We start from the raw sequence: 19,260 nt of genomic DNA on the forward strand, positions 1-19,260 counted from the left end.
ATCACATCCTCACCACTGCAAACTGGAGTAGCTCCATCAGCTTCAGTGGAGTTATGCCATTTACATCAGCTGAAAATCTGGTGCACTGTATCTTCAGCTACTGATAGGGAGAAACCCAGTATATAGATATGGAGAAATTAATAAGTATATTACAGCAAGTTAAAAGGGGGCAGTGACTTATAGCTATTCCATGTTAACTATCCATGTGCCTTCACTTACCCTGCAGTATGTAAAAGCTAAACTATAGCAGCTTCGCTATCCATCTTAAACTGTGTTGTCGTGTAGTTTTACATAGCATAGTATCCCAAAGGTTTTGGAAGGAAGGTAGTTCTCTTTGAAGAGATAGGAACATAATTGCTTATAAGTGTAAAGTGAGTTGATACCCCATCCCATGTTCACATATTCAACACTGTGAACATTTACCTCAAAAAAGTCATCTTAAAGTAACCTCCCTGCCCACCCACCCACCCCTTCTCTCTCACACACACACACACACACACACACACACACACACACGCACACCCCACCTCCCCCACAAAAGACACCAGGGCTTTTCACATTAGAAAACTGGGATGGAGAATCAAAGGGCATTTCCAGGCAGGTCAGATCAAAACAAAACCATACACATACACACATAGTGTAACAATACAGTCACTTCAGAGTTTTTAAAAAAGGCCCACAATTTTTAGGGGAAAGTAGAGAAAATAACATAAAGAGCTATTCTTACAAAAATGCACTGCTTCCCTCACCTGTAATCCCTAGCCGCCAGAGTAAAGCCTACACTGTGAGCACATCTACACATGCACCCCACTGCGCAGTTGGTACCATGCAGTCATTTAGTACTTGCTAAAGCAAGTACTAAATGACTGTGCAGTACCCACCGGTACTATGCAGTCCTGGCAGCAAACAGAGATGCACCCAGTATTCTGTAAAGTCCAATTAGGCCCCACACAGGCCAGCAACAGACAATTAGGAGGTACTGTATATAGCTGAAAAAGGAAAGAAATTAGAGGGAACTAACAAATTGATATTTTTTTCTACTCTTGGAGATGTGAACATCTTTCAATATGCTTGTAACAAAAGGGAGAGGAATCTAAAATGTAGGGTTCCCAAGTCTCTATAGTCCCATGTAACCTACCACCAAAGCATATGCCAAGGGGGAGCTTTTGGGCTTTTGTACACACCACAAAATTGGCTTTTAAAGCCGCTTAAATGCCCTTTTGCACTGCTTTAATGGTGTGGCTGTTTACACTGTCACCGGTGTATTGCACATTAAATGACTTTGGGATGTAGCAGAATAAAACACCACCTACCTTAACCATGGAGGGAAGCACTGGCCCTCATGCAGTCCAGGGGCTGGTTGCAGGCAGCCCATGCAGGCAGCCCAACAGCAGCCTGTGCAGGCAGGCTCCACTGAAGGAAAAAAAAAAGTGGCAAGCTTGATCTTTTTTTTTTCCCCTCCCTGGAGCCTGCCTGCCTGAGCTGCATGGAGGCCCAGTGCTTTCCTCCGTAGCTGTGGGGGCGGGGGGGAGGACAGTGTTTCCCTCAATGGCTGCAGTGCCCCAAGACTGCCCGGACCGGGTGCCTGTGGGCAGGTAGCACCTGGGGGAGGAGCACCCTGCTCCATCATGGTGGGAAGCACCATCCCCCCTGCAGCTCCAGGACTGCTTGGTCCACTGGCAGCTGCCCCCCCCCCTCACCACTGGCCACTGGAGAGGCAAGTCAGGATTGGATCTGACCCTTGTATATATGCCACAGGGGTTTACTTCAGTTTAATTCTCCCTAAATTGAAGCGGTGTTTTTAAAAATCCACCACTACAGTTTAAAGAGAATTAAACCAAAGTAAACCCCCATGGCATGTACAAGCTGCCTTTTTCCCTAAAGTAGTGACTTGGAATGTGTGGTTCCATCATATTTTCACTTGCTCCATCCATGTGGGACATATCCACCTCCCTCTACATGGCATTCTGCATTTAGCTGGGGATTAACAGGACAAGAAACTTCATCTGAGGCTGTAGTATTTTTCCAACAAAGCTTTGTGAAAAACAGTTGTTCCCTCTGCATCACCTTTCCCTTGAAAACCAAAAGCTCTGGGGACTTTCAATTGCTACCAGGCCAAGATTCCCTCATAGGATATCTTGACTGGCATTAGATTATCTTAGTAAGAAGCCCCAGGGTCTAGCTATGCCATGGTAGAATCGACTCCCCTACATAGCCACAAAATCCAAATGTATATCAACAAACATTTCCAGTTTGAAGCAGGAGAGCAAAAGAAAAAATGTCTTCTGCTACTGAAGCCCATACAACTACTTTTGGAGAAGAGGTTTCTGGAAAATGGGGTGTCACCAACATGCCGAAAGTTAGAAAGCTTCCTCAGGCCCATCCATTTTTCAGGATGACCTAAATTGCCTTTCTTTGTTAAACATTATGGATCTTGTCTTCTTTCACCCATTTTAGCTTGGCACCACAGTTAACACATTAAGAGAGATTTCAATAGAGTCACCATGTTCCGATAATTTCACTTAGTACAGTAAAAAAGATCAGGGTTTCTCAACCTGGGGATAGACCTCTGACCATCTTCGTATTTCATGTTGTGTAATGTGAGAGGAATGATGTGGGGTCCCCTAGGATGGTCCTACTATGGAAAAGGGCATTATAAGTTTGGAAAAGGGTAAGAACGTCCATTTAAAAAACCACAAGAGTAAACGGTGACAGAATACTCCTTGCTACTTCCACTTTTTGACTAACTCAAACTAAAATCTCTTCCACCTCAGTTCAGTTTATCATGCAGAGTGGTGCAGAAGAAAGAGAACCTTTTCTCTCTCAGATGCTGGGATAAGGGATGAATGTCCCTTCTCAATATTGTCCAGCCACCTGCCTTTGCTTGGCCCATGCCCTTTTTGAAAACAATCCTTCTTCCCTAAAGGGATAAGGGTAGAAAAGACTACATAACTATAAACACATTTCCAGAGTAAGGTGCTAGGAGCCTGGACATATTTACTGCTCTACTTTTTAAATAAATAAAGTATTATACATTTAGTGTTGATTGAACTCCTCAATTCACAAAACAGATGCAAGTAACTCAGGTTTCCCTTCAGTCTTAACCTGGGGATTAAAAATAGCTCAGTCTTTACTGTCATTTAGTTGCTGGCCTCTCTACTAAGAACATCAACACAAGAGCCAACTCATGCCAACTGTTTCTGCAATACTGACACTTTTCCACTGCGAATGACAGTAGGAATGCCTACTTATTGCATACAGGACACCAAGCAGCTATCAGCAGCATCCAGTCACTGCTTACATTTTCTAGGCCAGAAGTGACCTAGAGGTAAAAGTCCCTATACCCTAAGCCTTACAGCCAGCTAATAGAGGATGAGGAAGGACTAGGAAAGTGTGCTGACCTAATGTCAGTAATTTCGTATGCAGCTACCAAGTCAAGAAACAGAACCAGGATTTCTTCATAATGTGGGATGGGGACCTGCATGTTACGGTACATAAAGTAAATAAGAGGATTCACCTACAACAGTCAAGTATATTACTGGCCTCAGTCAAACTCTTCTTATACAAGAAAGAGTATTTAAGGCTTAGCTTCACCCTAAAATGTGTGTATAGAATGAGTGTATGTCTAACAGGCCAAATTGTACCTTCATGATTTTTATAGGATGTTTATTCAGTTTTCTGGTAAAAGAAACTGTATTTTTCCCCATCTCCCCTGTCTACAAATGCAGCCTGGGCTAAGAGTCAAGCTTGGTGCATTTCTCACAAGTAATGGAGTTTCTGAAAGCAAAATTAAAAGACATTTTTCCAACTCTATTGTCTTCAGACTGCTTTGTGCCTTCTGTGACACCTATACAACCCTATTAGCCCTCAGTAGTTTGCAAAGATGCTTCTGTGGACAATCTGAAAAGATGTCCATTGTTACTGATGACCTAATCTGGCCTGTGGAACTTTTCTTACTCGTGGTGCAAGACTGAAAAACCCCAAATTGCCTGTCAGAGCTCAGATGGTAAAATATTTTTTTAAGTTGCCAACCAAGAGATTTTAACATGGAAATTAGTAAGATGAAGTGAATATGGAACTCACGGTTCTTTTAAAGAGTTGCTTTTAAAGATGGAAGCATGTTTTCAACCAGGGCCCAGCTATGAAACAGAATCACTGGGTGCCTGTAGATGTGCAGTGATGCTGCTCCAACAACCCATATTTACAGCACATTGGATCAGACTTGACTGAGTCTGCTGGAGAATGCTAATTAGCGCACTGTAGCAGCCTCCACATCTCGTGTATTTATCATCCCCGTGCTTCAAAATGCGGATGGGGGTGCTTTAACTAAAGCTCATCAAATGAGATTTAGTTAAAGTGTCCCCTGCCCCCATTTTGAAGCACGGGACCTTGAATACACACGATGCTGCAGGCACTCTCAGAGCTGCTCTCATTAAACTCCCCTCCCCCCACTTTCCGCCCCCAGAGCATGTGTAAAAATGCCCACCGGGTGCATCTACATGTGACACTACATTGCTGTAGCACAGGGGAGGGCAATTATTTCGGGCAGAGGGCCACTTATTGACTTTTGGCAAACCAACATGACATGAACCAGGGGCAGATAAATACTAATTTTCTAAATTTTTAGGGGCCCAGTGGGCCGGATAGAATGGCCTGGCAGGCCGCATCCCGCCCGCAGGCCACACTTTTCCAACCACTACAGCATAGCAACATGCTCTCTCGGTATAGCGAGTTGCTATGGCAACATAGCGGCTAAAAATAATGGTGTGCAGCAGGCACAGTGCAGTATGGGCTGTTACTGCGCTGTCCAAAAGGCAGTACTACATGATAATGCAGTAACAACGGCAACATAGGGACACGTGTAAACGCACCAACCACGTTTAAAAGAAGTCAAAGGTCCATTGAAACCTAAGAGTGCATTGGCTAGTAGGGCTAAGACACACCAGCTTCTGTAGCCAATGGCATATAAGGAAACAATATGATTAGCACCACATCCAACTGCTTTGACTCCCAATCTGAATGACCAGGTTTCCATTTACAGTCACCTGGAGAGCAACCATTAGCTTGAGTCTAAAATGAAGCTTAAGCTCATACCTCTGGAGCTATAGCAATATCCTGTAACCACTCTGCCACTACACCCTACTCAGTCAATGTAGGGCTCCAAAATTTTGTGCTGCAGAAAAGTAACAGAAAAACTTTTAAACTCTACTTTTAATAAAGATTACTTCTTTCATTTCATCCTCAGTAACATGTTAATTTTAAAAAGAATTTAGGAAACTATATAGTACAAGGAGGTCAGGATTTTTTTCTGCTGCCATGATACTGTAAGGCTAAAACCATCCCTTTCAATAAAATTGTCCAAAGCATTGAAGTTTATCATATTGTTTCTTAAATGTCTTAGTCAGGTTCTATATACATGATAGTATTTTTTTATTTTAGTGTTCTATACTAACTGACCAAGATACTAAAGGATCCTTCTTGTAAATGCTGCATTTTAACAATTACTACAGAACCCTGTACTATGTTCTTATAAAGGAAGAGGGCTCTGTCACAGAAAGAAAGGTGGCCTTGTGGTTAGGGCATGAGATTGGAAGTCAGGAGACAATGGGGTGCTTAGTGAATCCCTTAATCCTTCTGCACTGCAATTTCCCCATCTGTGAAATGGGTGTCACTCTTCTATACCTCGTGCAAGTTAATGTGAGCTTTGATTAACGTATCTACAATACTCAACATGCTCATGAGAAGCATGAAAGAATGCTTCCAGATATGGAACCAGAGTTTTGTCTATGTGATACATTGAACAATGTTGGGAGGGTTGTTACTAGAAAATATCTTGGCTTCCTTATTGCAGTAGCTGTGTTGGATATAATTTCATACTTGGTCAACCTGACCATACCCCCCAGCTGTAGCATCTGGATAAAACTCTGGCAGCAGAAATATCAGGGGAGGAGATTGCAACTTTGTTTGAATTGTTTATAAAATGGTTGGTTCTAAGTTAACCTGTTCTAACTGTAACAATTACAAGGAAAATCCTATTATGAATGTGTCAGTGAAAACATCTGCTCACTGGGCAGCTACTGTTGCAGAGTGTCCACAAGGTAAAGCAGTATAAAAAGAAGGACAGAAATAATACTGAGAATATTTTAATGCCACGGTGCAAACCAATGACACACCACAACTTCAAATACTGTTCACTTCAGCTCACCCTGGCTCAAAAAAGCTATCACTAAAATGGAGTTACTTCAGGGGACAAAAATTATTAGGGGAATGGAAAGTTATCGTTTGAAGAGAGACTGAAAAGTTGGGGACTGTTTAGAATGGAGATGGATAAGAGAAGGCATGTTACAGGTGCATTAAAAATAATGATCTAGACAAGTAGATCAGGTATTTCTATTCAGCCTTTCTCCTCATATTAAAACAAGGAGACATCCTTTGAAAATGAAAGGTAATGCATTTAAAATAGAAAAGCCAACCCCTAACTTCCTGGTATTAGACAATGTCCCTCAGGGTAGTTTATTTCTTAAGTATCTATTACAGGAATTATTGACTCTTTTTTTTTGAGGCATCTGCTGGTGCCACTGTCAGAGAGAGGATTCTAGATTAGATGGATAACTGATTGATCAGGCATATCAACACCTATTTTCTCATGCATGTACAGCACCTTCAACTGTAAGGAAAACCAACATGAGGTAGTAAGTATAGGTTTAATGTCTAAAGCACCTAAATTACTGAATAGGTCACAAATATACCAGTACTTTAAGCTTCGTCTCTTTAAAACATAGGGCTAGAGCTTCAGTTCCGCCAAAATTAGTGGAGTTGTATCTGTTGCACCAGTAAAGGATCTAAATCATAGATCAAATTCCTTTTAATGTATTTGCCATTGGCTTGTATCAATAATGCCTCCCTATCTCCTCCACTGGATTTTAAAACTACATCCAAATAGCATAGAAACACTGCTATAGGAGGTAATACTTTGTCCCATTATCCCAAAATGCTGTTACACTTTTAATGAGGACAGTTAGGACCTTTCCCTATTCTTCTTCCTCGTTCATAGTAAAGTAATGTTCGTATAAACCTCTAAGTCTGTTTCCGCTTTAAATAAGTACTACAAAACTGTATGTACCGTAATGAGCAGTAATCAGTAAATTGGAGTATTTCTGGATAATTAATGGAGTACCTATAAAAAAACTGAAAAGGGTTAGAACATCAAAACAGTTTCCAATATGCTGTGCCATACTGTCAAAAAGGATTTAGCCTGTTTCTCCTTTTCCACTGTGAAAAAGAAGTTTGTGTCATTACTAGTTTAAGGGCCAATAATAATAAGCCAGATTCAGTTTCCCAATTTTGGCTGTTTCTGTCTGGTGTCTTAACTTGTACCCATCACTAATTATGAGAGAAGGACAATAGTTCAAGTAGCCAGCTGCCATTGGCTTGCTCATGCTGGAAGAGCACGAGCAGACATGGGAAAGGTCTCTGAGGGCATGTTTACACGAGACATTTACTGTGTAGCTGCCTAATTAGCTCCACAGTAAATGTCTCAGCATCTACACATGCAGTCCTATTAGGCCACAGTAAACTATAAACTCCACTGCAGGTTAGTACGTGTAAATTCAAATACTATCCTGTGGCAGAGTTTTTTACTTCACAGCAGCATATATGTAGACACTGACACAGCTGGCTGGGGCACAAGGGTGGTGCTTCAGATCCAGGACTGCCTGCTGGCTAGCTCCACACTGGAGCACTCTTGTGCCCCAACCAGCCCCTCCACAGCATGTTGAGCTGGGTTAGAGCAGCCCCAGGCTGGCAAGCTGACCCCCAAGTCTCCTGCTAGCCAGGGCTACTCCAATCCAGCACAGTGTGCTGCAGTTCTGGGCGCACATTAAAACATGGTGCCTGGGAGCAATAAACTCTGGAGCGATATGTGCTGGAGTTTATTGCTGTGCATTAATAGACTGTATAGATGTGCCCTGAGTGTCTCTGCTTCTTTCACAGGCCTTCATACCCAAAAGCTTGTCTGTATCCCTCCCAGCTCAGCAGTTGATCCAATCAAAGATATCACCCACAAAAATCCTTGTCTCTTGCATTTTTCCTGGACCATCATGCCTACAACATCTTCCCAACTCTACCACAAGTAACAGAGAAAACATTTATTTTAGAGGACACCTCCTTACAGCTGATCACCTGATCTTGTCTGGTAAGCCTTCTGTTGTCATCAGTTAATGAAACAGCACAAGAATGAGCCAGCATGTTAACATGACACATTAAACAAAGCTGAGCCTCCCCTTCCAGCAGCAAGTCACTAAACTGCTGCTTACTGTTCCCAGGAGCATGTGCAATGCTGCTGACCCTATCTGTGACACTGTTGGAAACATAAAGACATAAACAAAGGGGAGCCATGCTTGGCTTTTCCTGCAGTAGAAAGACAGTACAGTGCAATGCCATCTGGAGAGGAAGGCTGAGCTGGAATGTTTCCCCCCTCATTTTTAAAGAGTATTTTAAGAGTATAAATACAGAGTATATGAACTCCCAATACTGATGAACTCAATATCTGAATTTCAGCCACTCCAAAGTAAAGGATGCCATAGTAAAATGAATCTTTTGAACACATGTATTTTTAGGGGTATTTATTGAGAGCTGATGTTTTGGTCTGGTTTGGGACCACCTTTGTTACTGGGTTGCCCAGTTTTTAAGAATTTCAGTAAGGTTTTAGTTTAAGAGAAGGAAAAGAGCTATGACAACAGGGCTTAGGACAGCGCTCCTCAACAAAATTTGAATGGGGTTGGCCTTTGGAAATTCCTGACTGACTGTTGCCTTTCTATAAGAACATAGGAGCAAGAGAAATGAAAGAGTGAGGAAAGAACTTACCCATTTGTTGTGTTTCTGGGGAAAGCTATGAAAGATAGTGTATGTCTGGGGATAGGTTATCTTCTATTTGACACTCATCCAGTTTGAAGAAAACCAAAATCCTGATTTTCATTACTACAGACACACAGCCATTCCCTCCTGTTAGCTAACAATTTAAAATCCCTTTCATATAGACAAAAAAAAATCCCCCCAGTATGATATTTGCTGAGAATGTGCAGGTGAGATAGAAGCTAACACTGTTATATTGGTACCAGACAAAGAAAATTTCTCACAGGACGTGGAAAGGTGAATAACCTGAAATGGACTTTGTCAGCATTATCAGTCACTTAGACTTTGGAGAAGAATCTGAACTACAGTCCTCTGGAAAAGATGGAGTCCAGCTCTCGATTCACTGGAGATGTAAAGCCTAAAATCCGTTTCAGTGAACCGAGACAAGAGTGGGTCTGGACCGAGTGAAAGACTGTAAGGATGTCAAGATGTGAAAAAGGCTACAATCAGAAAGGTATGAAATACTGCTTAATGCTGAGTTTATAAGACCTGTGGGAGGCTGTATGGAGATGAAAAAAGTAGTTTTTGTGTTCCAAAATAGCAGTAAGGGTGAATATTTTAAATGCACCAGTGAATAATATAACAATACTTCTACCCAAGGACCTGAAAACACATTAAAACATTAATGAGTTTGTGACCTGATTTTCTAAGGTTCACTTCTGTAAAATTAAGGCATAAGCCCTGCAGAAAACCCCTTCTGCTGCCATGATACTAAGTGTTATTGTCTCCATTTTACAGCTAGTTCAAGTGAGCCACAGTAAACTCCCATGACTTACAAAGACCAAATAGGAATTCACCAAGAGAGATAGGGATATAGCACAACTCCTTTACCACTCAGTCCTGTGCATAGCCTCCCTCTCCCAACACTCACCTCTCCATATTCTCCCACCACATGGTTCACCTAATATAAGTGAGCACACATTCCTCTTAGGATACCAGCTGATTGTTTTCAATCATGCCCTTTCAGTTTTTCCATTAATTAACAACCAGGGAGAAAACCTGCTCATTCTTGCTTATGGTAAGTAGCACCCTACTATCCGAGCTATTGACATTAACGGGCCTGTGCTTGTGGTGACTGGTTAGCAGTGAAAATGAGGTTTTCACCATCTGTCCCTAAATGAAAGTCCTTGTGCTAATCGAAATGTTCCTGAGGGACAATGTGCTGTTATGATAATCCTGACAGGGACATATTTGGGGGCTGATGTTGCTTATGGGACAGTTCCCTGGGGAGCAGGAAGATCTGCTTCTCTAAAGGACATAAACTCCCATCCACTCCAACAAAATTGAGTTTATCTTATATAAACCAGACTAGGGTTGGTGCGTGCCCTCAAAAGCCACTTAACTAGCTGCCTGGGCTGGAGGTCATTATTAGTAATTATATCATCACTGAAGATGGATTTGGCTGCCTGCCAGTCCCAGCTCCTGTCCTTCTCTGACCAGAATGAGGAAACATAGCCAATCAACAAAAGCTATTTATTTCGTTTGCAGGGAAGGACATTGACTGATCAGCATGAAACTCCTGGAATGCCACCTGAATCTCATCACTGTGTCCAGTGTCACTGACTTGAGTTGCTCGATTTTCACATGGTAAGAGAGGAAAGCATCATAGGTAGCTAGAGGGTAGTTCGTCTCGATTTTCAAATGTGACTTGGTTTCACAATAGTAAACATTAATACTTCACATCCATTTAGTATTTGTCATAGGTCTTAAAGCACTTTGCACAAATAGGTAAAAATTACTTTCTCTACCTTATACACTGAGGAAACTGGGACACAAAGAGGTTGAGTGATTTGTTAAGATCAGACAGGTCGGAGCTGAAATTGACCCTGTATTTCCTGACTACAGCAGGAAACAATAAAATATCTACCCCTTCTGGTTGTGATTAAACATCTGAAGTAATCTTTCAGTACAGCTGACTTTCTTATTCTGCAATTAGAAAGAATCAATAGCACTACAAGGTGGAACTTCTCCCATTCAGTTCAGTTATTCATGAACTGAAGCCTAATGATGACAATTAAAATGTAAACATTACCATCTATTACACTGCAAGTCATTTTAGCATAGGCATTGCAGTTGGGGACTGTGGGCAGAGATTTCATAGAGTACATTACATTTCTTGTCATTGTTAGGGACCGTGATTCTAGTAGAGGAGACAAAATCTCTACCTAGCATAACTTGTTGACAAACCAGTGGACGTAGAGTATGTACATGTGGGTATATGGAGGTGTGAGTATGAGAACACCCCCATACTGAAGTGAAATAAAATTGGCTCCCCCTGTCTTTTAGTATTTGGTTGTGAGAACTTCTGTGATGTTAACTATGAAAACACTGGACACGGAAAAGATTTTCATGAAATTATGTTGCCTTCCCCATTCCTATTGCTTCGCCCTTGCTCGCTACTTAGATCCCAAGTTTGACTCCTTAAGGGCTAGAGGATGCATACCTCATCTCACCAACAATTTGAATAAATAATCATAGGAGCTGAGGATGGGAAAGGTTTGTTTTTATATTTGTAATTTGGTAGCATTGGGGCAGCTCTGACTCACTGTTCTGAACACTGTACTGCTATATATCTCAACAGAGGTCCTTGAACCAAAGAGCTTACATCCCAAGCAGATGATCAGGCACAACAGGTGGATACAACAAACAGACAGGGGGAGCACCAGATACCACTGAGTGCCTCTCCAAGCAGCCTTCCACCCTCTATAGGCCACTGAAACTGCTTTCTCCAGAATTTCAGGACAAATATACTACCCTCTTCAAATTATTAGCTTCCTTTTGTTCAGTTGATCATGATCTTCTTGCCATCTTGTCCTCCTTCATTTTTATTTAGTTTACACCCAAGCCAGATGCAAGGTTCTTCCCACTAGTATGTACTCTGTCATTCGTCCAGACTAGTTTTTAATGTGTGGAAAAAAACCAGCTCCTTCCACTTCTCCCTTAAAAGACTATTTTCTAGACCTATAGATCTCAGTGCCTGCTGATTAGGCACACAGACATGTTGCTCTAAGGGCATTTTTCTGTTATCCAATTCAACACAAATTCATAAAATACTTTTGTCTTCCGACAACTGCAGATAAAATGATTCCCAGGGCCACATGGGATATTTTTGTGCTCAAAGGATATGGACCCTGGAGCAGTGACAGGCTTAATTAATATTTCTTTCTACAGTCACCCTCTTCTTTCCTCCAGTTTGACCCCTTTCAAAAAACAAGCAGTAGGTGTAGAGAACCCACAACAGCCTCACAATGATGTGCTGTACAGGAAATGCTTTTGTTGAGTCAGACTTTAATAAACCCTTTTCAAACTGCAGAAAAGAAGACAAGGAATAGCAGTTTAAAAGCTACATGGAGTAATATTTAGTTCATATGAATGCAGCTAAACAGTGGCTTTTTTTCCTAACTTAAGACCCATTCTTGAGCCATTCTCCAACACAGTTATGGAAGAGTGATACCCCAACCAGATCAGCAATAAACCAGATGCTGGTAAGTGGGCATCCCTGGTCAGTTCAGATTACTGAGTAAGTACATGGCTATGCTTCAACATCTCTAGAAAGCAGTACACAATCTCAGACCGGGGACCCAACATTTGAGATACCCCAGACTAATAGACACTTTTGAAAAAGTTGGCATTGACCTCTGTGCCTCCATTTTCCATGAGAAACCACAGGAGCCATTTGTTATTTTGAGATAAAACTCACTCTCTAAAAAGCACTTGCAGATTTTCATATGTAAGGTGCTATGAAAGCACAAAGGCATTTTGCTGTTAGGAAGGTAAAATCATTGGCAAAAGGAAGAGCAACTAACCTTCAACAACCACGTAAAGTTGTTGGAAAGAATGCAAAGTACTCCTATTCTTTGTGAAAGGGAGGGAAAAAATCAGCAGCTCATTTTTCTTCCTTAGAAACTATTAATTATTTTCAGGCCCTGCACCAAAGGGGAAGAGCTGGAAGTTAATGTCCCATGATCAGAGGGGAAAAAATGCTTAATGCACAGCATCAAGGCTATTGCCGAGCAGCCACTGTGAAATCCAAACCCTGCTACCACCACATTATTTTACACCTCTTCCTGGCTTCAAATAGCAATAGAAATTTCCCTCCCAACCCAATGAAGTGTGGTTCTAGTCAGACACAGGAATGTGTACAAATGACATTATGGGATGCCATATTTATTTTCTCTGCTTCCAGATTAAAAGGGATTCATTAAAAGCCAAGTTGTGGGTTTTGTTTTTCTTTTCTTTTTTCTTGTCATTGCTGTGAACTCAGGCTTGGATATCAAAAGTAAGCCACTGGCAATGGTGTTGATTCTTTGAGGCAGAATGGGATACAGCTCATGTTTCTGTAGCTATATTAGAACTGAAAGGCTAACATGGAAAGAGAGGTATTGATGTGCATTCCTAATAGTAAATTAAGCACATTAACGTGGCAATGCACAGTGTCAAAGAGAAAGGAACTGTTTAGATGCAGTCTTTTTTTCTGATCCTGTGCTTTGACTCATTGATGCTCTCATTCCAGGTAGGATGCTACAAACCTGCAGCAACTGCCTACCCTCTGCATCTCTTCTTGGAATCAGATGATACATTGTGGAAAACAGAGCCAGACAGGATGAGGCCATGACCAAGCTGCCTGGGAGATGTGTTGAACTGATTGATAGTCCTCCCTAGAAGGATACTTGTGTTGGGAAGCTGAAGTACCAGGATGATAATTTTTGCAATTTGCAACATCCTGCACCCTTATTTCCTATAATTGCAGTCTGTGGGCTAAAAAAGAAATGGGGGGGAGGGTTAAATTTGTGAGCATTTAAGTAAATATGTTCTAAGTCTATTATGTATTGTGTAGACAAGGCTTGTATCTTCACAGAACCCATCAACCAGCTAATGTGTTTTCATAATAAAACCAGGAGGAACAACTGCCTCGTTTGGTCTGACATCCTGCATAACACCAGTCATAGAATTTCACCCAGTTATTCTTATGTTTGACTCACTCGATTTGATTAAAGCTTGTCTTCCAGAGATGTATCTAGTCACAAGCTGAAGGCTTCAAGAGAGGCAGAAACCACCATTTCCATTAGCAGTTTGTTCTTTCCAAAGGGACTCAATTAACAAAAAAATGTATTATACTCTACTCGTATCAAATATTGTCAACAAACTCACATAACTGAATGCCCACAATGTCACATAAGAGAGTAACTGGAGAAACGTCTTTACTGGATAAGTCACCGTTGCAAAAAGTGCTTGACAATCTCAACAATTCAGATTAGCAAAACAAGGTTATTTAATTCGGACTGGAATAGCAGTGAGGACAAGGCAACTTGAGATTGTTTTCCTTAGTAAGTCAGTTCAAGTCTATATCCTCGTGCTGCTGTGCCAAATTAAAATCCAAGTTGCCTAGTCTTCACTGAAGAACACACCTGTATTTTTCCTGCAGTACAGATGTACCCCTATACTATAAGCTTTCACTTTTAATACTTTCATTTAGGTTTTTTACAGCCTTTAAGAGCTACAGTCCTGTGAAACAGGCAAACAAATAGAGCGAGAATTTAATGGTGCCAGCTTGAATGACAGACATTTATTAAGGATGCAAAATGTTCCTCCTCGCCATGACAAGGAGTGGCATGAAGTCAGAGTCCCTGAAATGTTTTCCTGAAAGATCTTGATTATATGTTGTTTCATATGCTGCCTAATTAGGGGCTGTTTCTATAAAGAAGTTTGCACCAATGACAGTGCAGTAGGGAAGTGAATCCAAAAGTTAGAACTTGAATCAGGGCTCAAGTGTTCTAATCCCATTTCTACTTTTTGTGACATGGGCTCTCTGCTGCCTCTGTAAAACAGATACAGTATTACTTCCAGAGTGGTTATTGTGCCACTGTAAAGAACTTCAGGATGTGCACAGCTCTACAGCTATGCTAAAAGTTATTACAGAGTAAAATGTATCAACTTCTTGCCTTAGCATAAGGCAGAAGAGGGGAATTGTTTGGTGCAGGAACTTCTGAATGGTGAAGTGGCAGCGTTGGAGCTAACCTGCTGCTAGAAGTTAGCTGGAACTGTCTGTGCACATAGAGATGTGAGAGTAAAGCCGCAGAGAATGAAATGTAACCAGACCATGACAAGCAAGGTCCTATTAAGCTTAACTCACATGGTAAAGAATATTTTGCAATTTAAGATCTAATGATTTATCCTTTGGTCACACCTCATTAATGATGAAACTTCAGCACCACTATTAATAAACATTTCCAAAAGGAAAAGATCATCCTCACTGCAGAATAGTTGTGGGAGGAGAAGATATGCTGTAAAATGCCTTAAAGCCACAGAAAGTGAAATGGGGTGTGAATGTGGATTCTGGAATATAGCTAATTAACACTGTCTCGGTCACATCGACATACATAGGGTGCAGAAGTAGTAAAAACAATCAGTTCCATTAATGCTTTGTTCAGAGGGACCTAAAGTGCAGCTGACAGGCCAAACAGGCAGCAAGGAGTCTCAGGAGGTGGTCTGCTGCAGCAGTCTTCCCCAAAGCACAGGCTGGTGATAGCATAGCTAGACAGCTCCACATTTTTATTGCTGTTTAGCAAAAACAACAGGCAATTTCTAATCGTCTCTCACAGCAGATTCAAGTCCAAGCAAATATGAAGATTATGGACCTCTTGTGACAGAAGCATGCAAGATGTGGCCCTCCCGCTTCTGACAGGGTGCCAACACAGTACTCCCTAGTAGAAAGTTTGGGCACCCTATGCTTATTCCAGCATGCTCCATCTCTGGTGCAGATCTAGGATAACTGCCGAGGGAAAACGAAGGTGATATGCATAGGAGGAAAATGACAGCTTCTCTCACTCCCTCCCCAGGAGATTCTAACAGATGGCACAAGGGAGCAGAACAGACAGGCTAGGGCAGCTCAGAGAATTGCATGAAACCATGGGGATGAGCAGTTGGAAATGCTTCAGCATGCTGCCCAACGGGGTTGGAAGAAGGATGGCTCATTTACCATTTTTAAAAAGGTTCTGTTTAGAGAATGTATATGCAGTGGCTGAGGCAGCCAGGTCACGTAATAGATGGCTGCAGTGGCTTCTATCTTACCCTTCTAATGCATGACACACACCAAAGGGTGTCTGCACTCTCTCAAAACACTGTTGACTGGTTTTGAGCTTAGGCTATGTTCTCCCACAAAAACTAATGGATCAAATCAATCCTGGGTAAAAACAATGCAGCTCTACCAGGAGTACCTTAGGTCCAACATGACTAGAAATAGTGTTCCCGTGTTATCCTGGAATTTAGAGACAGTTTTAGGGGGGCTGAAACGCTTCTCTTTAGGTTTGTGTATACAATATGATAGCTTTGAGTGTAAATCTATGAAAGCAAAAACATAAAACTGAGTAGCCTATGTACAGTGCCCAACCTGATAGAAGTGCAAAAAGTTTAAAAGAAGAGAGTAAGTGTGTGTGTGTCTGTGTGTGTAAAATGGAGAAATACAGGTTAGGGAGAGTGTGCGTGTAAAATGGAGAAATACAAAAAAGCTGTACAATTTATTTCAGTTCAATAATTTAAGGTGTTATTAGTAAGATAGAGAAGGACTCATCTTTTAGATCATGTTCTTTTAAATGTTTGTGGAGATGGTATTGCAGAAAGGCTTCAATTTATATGGATTTTCCAAATACAATCTTGTCTGTCCTTACCTATTTGTATAAGCAACCCGAGTCACTCATGCTGCTTGGGATGCTCACCAATCTATACAACATTCCTATTCTTATGCCAGCTTTTTAATCTTTTTATAAATGTATTTTACATATCACGTACAGATAAAGACCATTCTTGAACACTCAACAGATTCATAAGTAATATGTTTACAGTCTTATGGGGACACTTGGAATACACCTTAAATTACTGAAATGAGAGATTGCTAACAAAAACAAGCAAGGTTTTTCTTTTTTTTTTTAATCTCCATTTCATTTAGCTTGGACAATAAAACTAAATTGGTCAGATTCCTTTCCTGATCCTGAGAAATTAATTCATTCTATTTAAGTATGATAAACCATAAAGGATTGTTCAATTAAAATAAAGCTGTTTTTATTTACCCCTCACTAAAAAGGGTGAGTTTTGGAGGAGGAACAAATAGTGTATTTGCCAAAAAATATAGTTGTGGAGGTAGGAAAGCAAAACTGTTTGCAAATTTAACTTGTATTTGACAAGTAGTTTGAAAGTGTTTAGAACACAGCTTTCAACTTTGGGTTGACAGAAAACATGTTCATTTAGAAAAATGCCAACATTTAATTTAAAAGCATTAAAAACCCACAATAAAATGTTTTGTTTGATTCCAAAGTATTTTTTTTTTCAGTTCAGAAAGAAACTAGAAAGATTTTCATTTTGAGTTGATTCAAAAAGAGGGTTTTTCTCCCCAAAATGTTAATCTTAGACAGCAAAACAAAAAAATCAGGTTTGTGCAGAGAGGTATTTCTTCACCTCATTATAGACAAAACAAAATTATTGGCCTGAACTATTTAACAACTTCACTCGAGGATTTCTCCCTGTATATTATAAGAAATTAGATGCGGTGGAATATGTATGTGTGTATACATGTATTGCATTCTTTTCTGAGTTACACTAAAATCAAAATTCTAAAGTCAGCACAATCAAAAGGTTATACCCAGCAAAGAAACTGTCACACAGGGAATTTGAGGTCAGTGACAACATGCTTATATTATTCATGACTCAGGAAGAACAGAAATAAAGCCACCTTCAAAGCCGGCCTAGGTATACAATGTAGTTGCAGTAAAGAGGTTTCCAGTCAAGTCCATGAAGTCTCATAATTTCTAATACCCCAACCACAGCACCTCATCAGTAATTGTTTGGGAGATAGGTTGCTATTTCTTTCTTTTAAAAGAAGACCAAACAAAGAGCACAAGGCCACACAAAATGGACTCCTCAATGTCAATATAACAATTTCTCCCCTTAATATAATGCATGTGAGCCTATTACAGTACAGCAGCAACCATGCATGGCAGTGAAAAGATTTCATTGAGAGGAGGATTGAAAAAAGCAGACATGTTCCTTCTAGTAGAACCCAGGAGGTACTGTATTAGTGAAACCTACTCTTCGACAGTAAATTCTGTAGATACCTCTTCTTATGTTTGAGTGTCCATTCTCTTTGATGTGTGTTGTGTCTTTGTGTTCTGGATGGAAAAACGTGTGCTGGTACCACAAGTCAAAGAGCAAACTGCAGCTTGATTGATGGAACCCCTCAGGCCTGAAAGCCAAAAGCTGATGCTCTCTCTCTGAGTAGCTCCCGGCACAAATGACAACTCCAGCTCCCTGTGAATAAAGAATTCAATCTCACATGCACTGTATTAACTCTATATGCTTCAACTGCACACTAGGGATGGCTGCAATGCAAGAGTAGCTATTCTCAGCCGCTGAAGCTGGTAGTGTGTTTCTAAATCAAATACAACATTATTCCTTTCCCAACAATTCTATTTATCCAGACCACCCAAAAATTTTTAGCCAATTATCATGTGCATCTCCACAATAGCTTTTGAATTTGATACCCTAAACCACCACCTCCTGATTAAACAATAAATTTGGTTATTTCTTCAATTTCCAAAGTTTTTCTCTATTGGGTTGATTTCCTCTCTATTGAAGTTTGAATAAATGAAACAGCCACGTATTTAAGTTATAAATCATAATTATATGACCTATTTCTAATTATTCTTGCCTTATCCCTTTTGAAAATTCCAGTGCCCTCCAATCAAATCTTTCCTTCTTCTACATCAGGCTTGTCCAATATACAGCCGGCAGGCTGCCATGCGGCCCACCAAGCCATTTTCTGTGGCCCGTGGTGCTGCGACAGGAAATGGAAGTAAAAGCTGTTTACTTTTGTTGCCACCCCTTGTCCCTCCCCCAGCCCCTCAGCAGCTTCCTAATGGCTGCTAAAGGGCTAGGGAAGGGACAAGGTTCCCACACGCACCGCGTGAGCTTGACATTGCTGACACAGTGTGGCTCCTCCCCTCTCCCACATTGCAGGGTTTCCGTTCCTAGCCCCTCCCCTCCCTTCCTCATTTGCATGCCGGCCCCACCATAGCTACTGTGCAGTACGAGCACACACATGTAGATGCGTGGCTGTACTGCTCAGTAATTTTCGGTGCATGTGTTACTGAACAGTAACAGTGTACGTGTAGATACACCCTCTGTCTCAGACCTTCCAAAAAGAATTTTGTCTTCCTTCAGGCTGGGATCTTTGCCTTTGCTGCACTGATGAATGACTAGTTCCCATGTCTTTGACCCACCTCAACTGAAACCAGATTTTGGAATTCCCTCCCTTTCCCATGGACCTTTTTATGTCTCTCAATGTAGACTGCCAAG

At 41.1% G+C, this 19,260-nt stretch overlaps 1 protein-coding gene across 2 annotated transcripts in view; it reads right to left on the bottom strand.

Annotated features, from left to right (window-relative positions):
• Positions 1-485: 485 nt before the first annotated feature.
• The window catches only part of DPF3 (double PHD fingers 3), a 238,363-nt gene continuing 219,588 nt past the window's right edge, over positions 486-19,260 (bottom strand). The window contains exon 11 of one of the 2 annotated variants that reach the window (XM_090033272.1): positions 486-18,213. In XM_090033272.1, coding sequence (XP_089889398.1) covers positions 18,143-18,213 — 71 coding nt within the window. In that variant the 3' untranslated portion in view covers positions 486-18,142. The remainder of the gene's footprint in view (positions 18,214-19,260) is intronic. The other variant, XR_016440300.1, reaches the window with a different exon arrangement.

Source organism: Crocodylus siamensis, chromosome 2 (genome assembly GCF_052110815.1).
Source record: "Crocodylus siamensis isolate JL-2025a chromosome 2, ASM5211081v1, whole genome shotgun sequence".
NCBI classification, from domain to species: domain Eukaryota; kingdom Metazoa; phylum Chordata; order Crocodylia; family Crocodylidae; genus Crocodylus; species Crocodylus siamensis.